The following is a 12,352-nucleotide window of genomic DNA, read 5'->3' as shown; positions in this document are numbered from 1 at the left end:
TCCAGTGACTCTTTTTCTCCACCTCAAATATTCCTCTGTCTCTGCATCAGCTGCTATGAGTGCACTGTTCTCCTTTTATGAAGATGCCATTCATCCTTCTTCCCCCGGAGGCCCTACAGGATGTTTTTGTTCTCTATGTGTGGTGATCCTTCACGTATTTAGTAAATCTCCCTCAGCTGGTACCTCTGTTCCATGGTGATAGAAGAGGCAAAATGCCCTGGTTTGGGATCACTTCTGCTAATAGCAGAGTCTGCTCCTCTGAAATTAATTTCTAAACCAGAGCAATACTATTGAAGGATTAATGTAAGATTAGAGTATTAAATTATTAGAGTATTAAATATAAGGTATTAAAATACTTATAATGTGAAAGAAATACATGTTCTTAGGTTATAACTAGAAACGCATTTTAGCTATTCTATTAATTAAAGGTTTTCTTTGCCTAATGCTGATGCAGACACTGGATTTCATGCGAGTAGGACTAAAGCCTTCTGAATTCCCAAGTGCTTTTTAATTATAGTGTAGCATGCAGCCCAGTGCTTCACACCAGTGCTTGTTTGGGCCCTTGCATGGATCATCAGGCCCTTGCTGCAACCATCACAGTGCTTAGCACGTGTCCAAAAAATCAACTGTCCCATAGCAGCAACTTTGATAACCCATTGACTTCAGTACATTATGCTCAAAAGGAGATTGTTTGGTCTGGGGAAGTTTTATAAAGTTCCCTTTCAGGAGCAGCTAACACCATGACTAGTGGGCTGGTGTTATTTGAAATGTAATCTAAACTGTTTGTACATGTCTAATATTTGTATAGACAGCCACAAGATGCATTGGCAAATACACACTGCAGTTACTGTGATTTTTCTTTCATTGACAACTGCAGCTTATGGCCAGATTCCAGTTTAAATTTTTACACACACACATACACACAAACATTAGTATACAGACATAGATAGAGATATAGATGTAGATTAGAGATATAACTTGTATGGTTTTAAAATAATTTGGAATGTTTTGTGTAGAACATCTTCTCACTGACAGGCCAGTGTATTGTGCTTGGCTAGCCTTTAAGAACAGAGGCTGTCTGTGACAGCGGTTTGAGTAATCAATGATGGGAGTCTGTTGAAATGGAGCCAATAAATCTGTGATGAGTTTACTTTGTCAAACAGGGTTACAGAAGTTATTACTTACTTCTTTGCTGAGTATCTCCCACAGTGGGTAGCTGTGGAGTTTAACATAGCCATGTAAGCATGAGTATGGGCGACACAAGGAGGGGTCATTTACGCTGATGCGAACAAGTGCACACCTGTATTCAGATGTGAACAGGCATGTTCAGTATATAGCTGACTTGATGTTCTTTTACTGAAGAGAGACTAAAGGCCATCCCCAGTTTCATATTTTTATGAGTGGCTTCTTGTCTTCATTGTGAGCTGACTCCTGAGCCATGTCTAGTGTGAAGACTGTATTAGGCACTGAGAGCTCTGCTATATTTAAACCATAAATGTCAACATTTTAAAAGATTTCATAAGATAATTTTTATAATTTTCCAACTGAAGCAGATGTGCATGACCTATTTATTTTACTTATATCATATTTTAGAGGCATGACATCTTTTTCCCTAAAAGAAAAATTTGTCCACAACTGCTTTACAGCATCTCCCAGTCCTCTGTGTAACAGTGTTGTAACAGTGTCATCTGGACAGTGCCCAGATCAGGTGGAAGAAATCTTAAGGTCTTGCAACCTCAGATTGGTTAAAAGAGTGATGGAGAGTCAGGAACAAAAGGTTAAATAGAAGGCTATAAATTTTGAATGCTATGGGGATAGCTGCACTCTTAGTAGCACCTCAGAAACTAAATGTATGTCAGGCTGCTGTTAAAGGTTGTCTGCCAGATGAAGAAGCCATCCAGTTGATAATGCAGGAAGGCAACTCTCTGAAAGAAGCACAAACCAGAAGCAAATTGATCAGGGTAGTGAAAACAAATGCAGACATAAGGTAGTCACAAGGAGTAGCAGCAACAGACTGGCAAAAGTTTCTCTCCCAGTCTGCATAAGGGAAGCTGTGGATGTTATACAAAGATGTGCTGTCCTTATTTCCCTGCATTTGCTTTGTACTCCTGTTTATTGCACATCAAACACATTTACATATCCAGGCATGAAATGGAAATGATTGATGCAAAGCAGGTATTTTTGTTAATTGTTGTTGCTCTGTGTCATGCCTGACTGGGTCTGCTGGAGATGGGTGAGGAAAGACAGAACTATTATTAGAGGTACAAATAATTGTCAAGAGCAACTTTTAAACCCACCTGCTACCACATATGAACATCAAAAATTATCCGAAGAGGTGAAGGGCAGCATTACGAGGACAGAGTCAACACCATATCTCTGTCAATGTAGATGTTGGCAACTGCTTCTGAATCTTGTCCATCTTTTTTTTTTTTCATTTCTGCTCCCTGGGAGCTTCAATCATTTTCTGTCACGACCCTATCAGTGCCTGCTGGATGTTGCAACAACAGTGTCTTATGCCAAGAGCTGGTGGGCATCTGAGAGTTGGGCTGCTTTTTCTGCACAACACTAGTGAAATGTGTCTGCTTTTTGTCCCAATAGTTGGAAAGCAATTCTTAACATGCTTTCATACATGCAAGGCAGAGCCAAGATGAGCGTTCTATTTGAAAAGGGAAAGCTGTGCTTGAAATGCTTAAAGATAGCGCTTTTCATAGTGGACCTATATTGCAGAGGACACAGGAGAATTTCTGATACTTCCTGCTCTGCAGAAGTACAAGAGGGATTTTAGAAATATCTGTCTATGAATGGTTGCACGATCCTTGGGTTCACTGTTGATGTGGGCTGTGTAAGTAATTGAAGCGGATCAAAATAGTTGAAGTGCAGTCTGGTCATGTGTGAACAGCAGCAAGAAAACCCAAGCTCCAAATGAATTAGTTTGGAAATATCATCCTTCAGAGTATCATCTGATGCTAACACAAGTCCCGGCTTCCAAATGGCGCTCCCTATTTATATCCTTCCACCTGTAGCCCTTCAGCTATGACATAATTCTTGAAACAGATGTTTCCATTAGATAGTAGTTCAAAAAATGACCCTGCAGCAGAACATAGTACATAGTTTGGCCTCATAACCTTACTCCAGAAATTATATTTTATATATATATACACTTTATATATAAAACTCAGAATGAATAAGGACAAACCATTCAGCCTTGATTTCTTTTGCTTGGTCTGAACTGGGGAATATATCTGCATTTTTTTAGGAATATCTATTTTTAGAACAAATGTGAGGTTTATGGAGAAATTACAGGGAATCTTTAGTGGCAGAGAATGGGTGATACCTGGAAAAGAAAGATAATTGTCTTGGAGATTGTTATGAATTTTGAGATTTTTCATTTAACTGGCGTTAGCTCTTGTATGAGATGGCCCACACAAAGTGTTAATTTGTTTACATGCTAACTTGTCTTCAGCAAGCTTGCCTCCTGCTTACTTGCTTTATCCTTCTCTAGGCTCATGAAAAAGTACTGAGATCAGACTTTTCTTAAGAAATCTTAAGGCTCATGATTTATTAATATATTGTTTTCAGTCAGATGAGTCATGCAAACTCACGAGCCTATTTTTGTACCAGACCGTGTGTTAATTTTAGTCATGAATCTTCTGCTGATTATTCTAGCTGACAGAAATCATAAGTATTTTGGTTTTGCTTTGTCTGTATGATATCACCCTGTAATTCAGGTGAGTTGTTATTGAATAAAACATTTCTTAGTAAAAAACTTGAATCTGCGAAAGCCTGCTTCAAGCAAACTCAATTGCAGTCCATTTCAGATTGCCATAAATAGATGTACAAACTGAATTCAATGGCTGAAAGATGAACTGATAATGTGAGTTCTCCAGTTATTTGTTCTATTTCAAATCAATATTTCTTGGTGTCTTTTTTGTATTCTTGACAGGTGAGGCTGAATAATGATAATCTTTATATCAACAGATGCTTTTGTACTACACAATTATAACTAATTTCAGTCAAGCATTTCTCTAAAATTAAGTCATATGAATGGATTTTAGGTCTCTCATTATCTTCACTCCAACCCATTTAATAGTAGGGTCCTTCTTAAGTAGGTGACTCATGACAGTCTTCCACATGGTGTTATTTTTAGCACTTGCAGCTTCCACATGAAATTGTTCATGCTTCTCTTATATTCTGACCAAGCGCTGTGTGGATTATCATCTTGTGCATCTTGTGAGACATGCATGTCTCAGTCCAGAAGAGAAGTGGCAAGATTATATAAAGCTCTTTTCCCTGTTTCTGCTATTACTGAGGGTTAGCATTTCAAAGCAGGGGGGAGTACACTCCAGTTAATTGGCTTCTACGTAAAGTAACTAACACTGAACAGTTGATAGGTCAAAGAATTCTGTTTCTCTGATAGCTGCTTATTTATTTACTTTCATCTCTCTCCCAATTTACCTTGTATTTTATCCACAGTATTTATGAAGCTTTAAGCTTTTTACTGTCTCAGGAGCAATCACGTAAAATGCCTGTATTACATTGGAAAAAGTGAAGCGGTTATGGCAGTGACTGGTAATCGATTTATTGGAGAACAGAGAAGTGAAATCCACTGAATCTTAAAACTGTGTTTAATTGTATGTTTCAGGAACTTCTATTACATCACGATGCTGAGGGATCCAGTGTCACGGTACTTGAGTGAATGGAAGCATGTTCAGAGGGGTGCAACATGGAAAACTTCCCTTCATATGTGTGATGGAAGAAGTCCAACACCAGACGAGCTGCCTACCTGTTACAAAGGAGACGACTGGTCTGGAGTCAGTTTACAGGAATTCATGGATTGTAGCTACAACTTGGCCAACAACCGCCAGGTGCGCATGCTGGCAGACCTCAGCCTGGTGGGATGCTACAACCTGACTTTTATGAATGAAAGTGAAAGAAATATGATTCTTCTCCAAAGCGCCAAGAACAATCTGAAAAATATGGCCTTCTTTGGGCTCACGGAATTTCAGAGGAAAACGCAGTATCTCTTTGAGAGGACATTCAACCTGAAATTCATTTCACCATTCACGCAGTTCAATGTTACGCGGGCCTCCAATGTGGACATAGGTGAGGATGTGCGGCAACGGATAGAGGAGCTGAATTTCTTGGACGTACAGCTGTATGAATATGCGAAGGACCTGTTCCTGCAGCGCTTCCAGTACTCCAAGCAAGAGGAGCATCAGAAGAACCGGCTAAAGAGGCGAGAGGAGCGGCGGCTGCTGCGGGAGCAGAGAGCTCACCAGTCACCAAGGGAAGAGGCAGTAGAAGTAGCCGTTACTGAAGATTATAATAGTCAGGTTGCAAGGTGGTGATGCTCCTCCATCTTGACTAAGTGATGAGAGGATCAGAGAATTTGTGCAACTTGGCTACCTGGGAATTAGCCAAGGAAGGCTCATGCTTTGGTAAATGAGACCACATCTGACAACTAACTACCCCTCCTTGTCTCAGTTTTTCTTGGTTTCTGCCAGTGAGAAGAATGTATTTTTTTCTCAATAGGCATTGATTAGTGTTATTAAATGACAGTAGAATAGATTCCTGTCCAAAAAGACTTCCTTCAAAGCCTAAGCTATGAGGATGGGTTGAAGAGAGAGCTATATCCTTTATGTTAACAGATGCACCCTATACAATCTGAGCTAGCAAAACTTGCGCAGACATGTATGAAAAATTAGAAAAAAATACCTGGTTTGGTTCCTCTGTGACATGAGAGCTGGTTTATTTCATACTGTCCTTTGCAACTGTACTGCCTAGCTTTCTAGTGAATGAAATGGAGGAAAGCACATTGCCCTTTGAGCTTCTACATGCTGTGTTTTGATTAAGGGCAGAATTTGCTGAGGTGATTAAAAAAGACCTAGGAAATGTGGGACTGGGGCATTGCTTGTTCTGTTCTGTTAGCCAGTAGTCAGAGATGATTTATAAGTGAAGTGGTGGTGGGGTTAGCTTATTTCTCTGCAGATGCTGAGAGTACCGAACCCAGGCAGCTAGCAGCCACCCTTCTGAGCATGTGTGGCAAAGGCAAAGCCTTGAGAAATTAGGTCCATGCAACAGCTAGGCACATATCATGGAGATTATCTGGCTGGAGGCAATGAAATCAGCCTTTGCATTCACAAAAGGTGAAGAGGGGGCAAGCAAACTACAGGGAAGAGGAAAGAGAGAGCAGGAAAAGATGAAATATTAGTGTGACATTTTCCGGATTTGCTTTGAAAGCCTGGAGATACATTGCCTGTGAGGGTAGGCAGGGTTATGATATTGTCTGTTAAAATACATTGATGCCAAGTGAATACAATTTAAATTGTTTTTTTCTCTAACTACAGTAGTGGCTAGAAAAAAAATCAGCTTTCAGTTTTTTAGGATACATGATGGCTATGTGGAAGGTCTTGATATTTATCACTCTGTATGAAGATTCTTTGTAAATTTATTGTTTCCATGATAAGAGATCTGTATCTGGATTTGTTTTTTGTCTAGAAAAAGATTCAATGGGTTCTTCCTCCACATGTTACATTCTTGTGGTTAAACTGCATCTATTTATTCCAAAATTTTATGTTGTTCCATTTGCATTAGTGAAATTTTAAAAAAGAGGGTCCTGTGCACCATAGATCTTTCGAGAGAGTTTTTTTCCTTCTTCTTCTAGCATAAATGTAAAGCATTAGGAGGAAATTTCTCTAAGTGCCTCAACATGGCTGCTAAATCAAGATGCTGAAAGTATATTATTGCATGCATGAATGGCTTTTATCTTACATATTTGCTAATTAGAAATACTGGAATACCTGATGTGGATGTACATTTCTCATTTATTTTCAAAATTCAAGGTTTTTATCCAGTGGGTAAAAAAACCAACAATGTGTTACAGAAAGAAAGAGGCTGAATTTGAATATTTGTCCCTTCATTTCCAAGTCTTTTTTTTTTTAGTGCATTCTGTACCTTCTTCTGAGAATGCCATTGCTACTTATCTATGCACAATATCAAAAATATGATCTAACCATCCTGTTGAGAGTTAATGCATACAATAATACATTAAACATTGAATATCATAGCAGCTATTAAGAAGTGAAGAGGGCTTTTGGGATGATGCCTCATTATCAATGTAGTTTATTAGCAATATGCTGTTTTATGCCTGATTGTCAATGTGATACTTCTGGGGTGAGTAGTGATGGGGTTTGATCCCTAATACCTGTTCCACTGGTGGCTCATGTGCATCTCTTCCCACCTCCGCATTCAGAAGGGAAAACACAGGACTGCAGATCGTTATTCTCCTGCTCAGGATATCTGCCTTAGAGAAGAGTGAGGAGCTCTGTAGATTCCCCAGATGGTGCTGCTTGGATCTCCATAGCCTGGAAGAGGCACTCAGACACCTCACTCACATATGGACACCAACCTTCAAAGGTTTAAATTGAAATGTTTACAGTCTAGGTATGAAGCTCGCTCTGGCTGTCCTGGCTGCAGCACAGGGAGGCCATGAAGAGCTAAGCCTGACCGGTATTATTGCACCTTTACTGCAATACAGGTAATTCACAGTGATTTGACATCTTATCTGCTGATACCAGCGCTTCAGGCTGGGCTGGCCCTATGGAAGCAAGGAGCTTTCTGGCTGGTGACACAGGAGTGACAGGAGCTGTTGCATCTCCCTATTTCCTGGGCCCACTGCTGCATCTTGCTGCAGACAGTAAGAGAGGGGAAGGATGCCTTTGGCACCTGATATTCTATGTCCAGAATTTGCAGATGCACTCCATGCTTCCATGAGGAGGCATGGAGTGCGGGGGGGGGGGGACCCTGAAGGGCCAGAGGCAGGGCTGCACAGGAGAATAGCCAGCCACGTGAGAGAAAAGATGAAAGGCCATGTTCACATAAGGAGGAAGGTAAGTGAGAAAGTAGAATCAGTCCCAGCCCATCTTTTGTGGTAATGCATATTTTCTTTTGCTCCCAGTCACAAAAAAAGAGTCCCCTTCCTCTCATACCTGCCTCTTTCCCCAGTGGGCCACCTCTCTGCGCTGCTCACAGCAACAGGGGACTCGTTTTTTGTTTAGAAAATGCAGTGTTATCTTTTCAGGGGAGAGGAGCCAGAGCTCAGCAATGGTTCCCTGGAGCCTCACCAGGGACTGTAAGTATCAGTTTCAGCTGTTTAAGCACACCAACCATTCTCCAGACTATTCCTTCTGCCTGGCACAAAACAAAGCCTAATGAGGAAAATCAAAACAATCTTTGGGTTGTTTACATTAGCTTTAATAGTTCAGCAGTACCTTAATGCAATGCCTAACCTTTTCATCAGTCATTTCCCAGGAGACAAGATTAGGGTCCTGAAGAGCTGTTAATGTGCTGTAGCATCTATGGTAACGGGATTTGCCTTAACGCTTGGGATTTAGTTAAAATTGGAGTTGATTTGTTTGGGATTTTTCTCACTGGAGCCTGTGTAGCAGATAGCCCTGGATGTACAGGAGTAGTTGTCGGGGTGGGAGATCTTGCCCAGAGGCTCTGGGACTGAAGGACCTGGCACCTCCTTCCTGAGCTCCCGCAGTAGATCCAGCAAACTCACTGTGCCAACAATACTGTTTTTCTTAGCAGAATTTCCTGGCACATAACAAATAAAACAGCTTAGAAATACTTTGAGGCAGACTTCTAAGACACAGGCTTGCAGCTTTTTTCCTCTTGGGCGCTGTGCCTGAAATAAAGTAACGCAAAAGTAAAATAAAGGCCCTGTTCATATCTCTGTTATTCCAGGTTTTTGTTGCTCTGACAGCACAGACTTCACTGTAATTACACTGGCTCATATAAGATCAGAGCACAGTGTGTTTCTTTCAAAATCTTTGTGAGCAACAACGCTATAGGATTTCTGTCCATCTTCCTGGCATTATTTTGTTGCTTAAACAAGGCAATTTGGCTTCTGCTTCTGTGGTGCTGAAACAAATCTCATTCTTTTGTAATGGAGATGTACTTGCTAATCTCTCCTATCACATCTTCAGCACTGGCTGCCTTTTCCAGTTATAATTCACTGTAGGCTTGGAGCAGACAGAGAAACATGCTGTGTCATTAAAACTTGTTCCTGGTAATTTGATGTCTAGTCCAAGAACTCAGCCTATTGCCTATGAGCCATACTTTATTAAGGAATGAAAATTTGTCCTTTCTTCCCTACTCAGCAGTGCTAACAATAAAAAGCTCTTTCACTATGGGGAAAGAAAAACACCATTTCTGAAGTTAGGTATTCTTCACTGTGCTTGTATTAATAGTGAGGCTGCAATAGCCTTGCCATGGATTCTACCCAATATGTGATAGTTCTTTGCAGTTCACTAAAAGCAGAAGTACAGAACAAAAAAGTGATAGAAGTCACATCCAGAGCCATACTTCCTAACTGCAGCATATCCATTCAGCCAAACCAAATGGTAGGTCACATCACCTTTGCATCTGCAGATGTTTCAGATTCACCTGGCTTTCAAGCTGGCTTTCTATTTAACACATGCTTCTTTCTGCACTAGTGGGTTCTTGTTTCCTACCTGCAGCCTTGTATCAGTTATGAGCACTGATGTTATAAAACTTATCTCACTGACACTTTTTTTTCCTCCATTGCTGTTCCCCTGATATATGTGGAATTATTCTTTTGTGGTCTAGGATAAAGAATATCTTTCCAGACTGGTGGAGACTACCCTGTACGAGATGAACAATCACAATAAAATCATTCTGCTGAAGCAGATTGCTATATTCTCCCTGCATGTGGCAAAAGCATACTCAGAAAAGGTAGCCAGTTTGCACTGAATCACTTCTCTCAGTTTGGTTCTTGTAGTACTTTCTTTGTTGATATTTTGTGGAGGGAAATAGGTTCCATAGCCTACAGTGTCCTTGACTTTCTTCTTGGCCGTATCACTAGCTTGTTGGAAGTGAAAAGAAAAAAATCAAGATTCCCATCAGTTGCCATATTTAAGATAAAAGGGTAAATTAATAGGCTGTAAATTTCTTTATTCTTTAGGAATTTTCCTTCTGTTTATGTGCAATAATGTGTGTGAACTCTGCTACTAAGAGATTGTATTGTGAGTAACCATATCTACTTTTATTCCTATTTACAAGATAGTTTGTAGACCTAGGGATTTTCATTGATGTAAAGCACAATTTAATGAATTATTTACTGTGTTTAACCATTGTGATGTCAAAAGCAATTGTTTTCATATATTTATTTGTTGGTGGTTTTCTGTAAAATGATGCTCATTAAGAAATCTGTTAAAAATGAAGGAGTTTTGTTGAATATTGTTGGGTCCATGAATTACTTATCAGCAACAAATAAACATTGTTTGCGTTTTTGAAAGACTAAAGGTTCCATCTTGTCTACATAGCCATAAGAATGATTAAAAATGCTTCTGTTGGACCAGTTTCAAGCATTAGTAAAGATCCACCATAACCATAATTATGTTTTTTTAACAAAATATACATGGAGTAAAAGCATGTTGATATAACTTACAGTTTAGTTTTGTTTGGGCCCAATACCAAATCTTTTGATTCCAATTGAATTTGCTGGGCATTATCTCAGATTGAATTAAAGACAGGAGAGTCGAATAGTCACCAGTAGTAATTCAAGTGATCCAGTGTCAGAATTTCCATTCTTGGATTGAATTAAGACTTAAGTATGCAGCAGTAGTGAATTCATTGGACTTCGTTCCTACTCCAGCAGCACTGAGGACCAGTCCAAACTGTCAGGATAATCTCATGAGCTGTGGGGAAGGATGGGAGGTTGCAGTCCGTCGCTGCACTGGAAGCCTCTTATGCATGCCCTTGTATCTTCTGAGAGTGCCTGAGCCTTGAGAGGAGCTGATTGCTTATTCAGCCATACTATTCCATGTAAGTGTGTGAATACAGTGAACTAGGACAGGGATGGGAGCATGGAGGAGCATGGACAGACTTGAGTAAGGAGGAAACACTGACCTATCTTCTACTGAGTGACTGAGGCTCTCTGTTAGTCCTGCTCCTTCCAAGAGTAGTCCAGGCCCCTGTTCCATGACTATTTTTCACATTTCTTGATTATCTCAACAACAAGCCTTGCAGACATGCCACATCCCTGGAGGCGAGTCTGGTTAAAAGAAAAGGCCATGATGTTACAAATTAGGATGCAATGATCATGACCAACCTGTTATGATCAAAGTCAACTGACCTCTGGTAAGTGCTGTAGAAAGCTATATAAATGGTAAAAGAAATATATAGTCTGCATGAAAAATTACTCTTGGGACACCACAAAGACAGCATTTGATGGGGGTGGCAGAAGAAAGGAAGCTCTCAGAGGTTCTGGTTGGTTTTGTTTTCTTAATTGTTCTTCACAGCACCTCAGACTCAAACAGCTACTGTTTAAAAACACCACTGTAAACAGGAGCTCTTTGAGCCTGTAGTAAGCAGTACCTTTCTAGAATTCATTTCCATATCAGTCTCCCATTTTATTTTTTCTCTAGTTCCATTCACTTCAACTTCCACTGAATTCATCTGTACTGCTGGTTTGCGCTTGAAGTCTTTATATATGAAGACTGTGGGGTAGATCTGTATGTTAGAAAGTGTTTTGACTGTCTAGAGCTTAGTGATGAAGATAGGATTGAGTGTTTATAGGTAGGAATCAGGGGAAAGGTCAACAAGGCAGATATTATGGTGGCAGTCTGTTACAGACCATGCAATCAGGATGAAGAGGCAGATGAAATATTCTATAAGCATGTGGGAGAAGTCTCACAATTGCTAGCCCTTGTTCTCATGGGGGACTTCAACTTACCAGATATCTGCTGGAAATATGACTTCAGCAGAGGGGGAACAGTCTAGGAGGTTCCTGGAGTGTGTGGAAGATAACTTCCTGACAGCTGGTAAGCGAACCAGCCAGGGAAGGTGCCCACTGGGCCTGTTGTTTGTGAACAGAGAAGGACTTGTGGGTGATTTGGCAGCTGGAGGCTGCCTTGGGCATAGCGATCATGAAATGATAGAGTTTTCAATTTTCAGAGAAATAAGGAGGATGGTCAGCAGAATAGCCTTGGACTTCCAGAGGGCAGACTTTGGCCTGTTTAGAAGCCTTGGTTGACAGAGTCCCTTGGGAGGCAATCCTGAAGAGGAAAGGAGTCCAGGAAGGCTCAACATTCTCCAAGAAGGCAATCTTAGAGGTGCAGGACCAAGCCATCCCTACATGCCAGAAGACGAGCCAGCAGGGAAGAAGACTGGCCTGGCTGAACAGAGAGCTTTGGAAGAAGGGGCAGGCAACTGGTGAGGCTGCACCTTGAATCCTGTGTTCAGTTCTGGGCTCCTCACTACAAGAGAGACATTGAGGTGCTGGAGGGGGTCCAGAAAAGGGCAACAAAGCTGATGAAGGGTCTGG

At 40.7% G+C, this 12,352-nt stretch overlaps 1 protein-coding gene across 1 annotated transcript in view; it reads left to right on the top strand.

Annotated features, from left to right (window-relative positions):
• Window positions 1-10,328, top strand: part of HS6ST3 (heparan sulfate 6-O-sulfotransferase 3) — a 303,125-nt gene extending 292,797 nt beyond the window's left edge. The window contains exon 3 of the mRNA XM_030477927.1: window positions 4,643-10,328. Within this exon, the coding sequence (XP_030333787.1) occupies window positions 4,643-5,348 (706 nt within the window). The 3' untranslated portion in view covers window positions 5,349-10,328. The remainder of the gene's footprint in view (window positions 1-4,642) is intronic.
• The last annotated feature ends 2,024 nt before the right edge of the window (window positions 10,329-12,352 follow it).

The sequence above is a fragment of the Strigops habroptila genome, chromosome 2 (genome assembly GCF_004027225.2).
Source record: "Strigops habroptila isolate Jane chromosome 2, bStrHab1.2.pri, whole genome shotgun sequence".
Taxonomy (NCBI): Eukaryota; Metazoa; Chordata; class Aves; order Psittaciformes; family Psittacidae; genus Strigops; species Strigops habroptila.
Note: the sequence above shows the minus strand (reverse complement) of the source record. Positions and strands in the feature narration are given on the sequence as shown.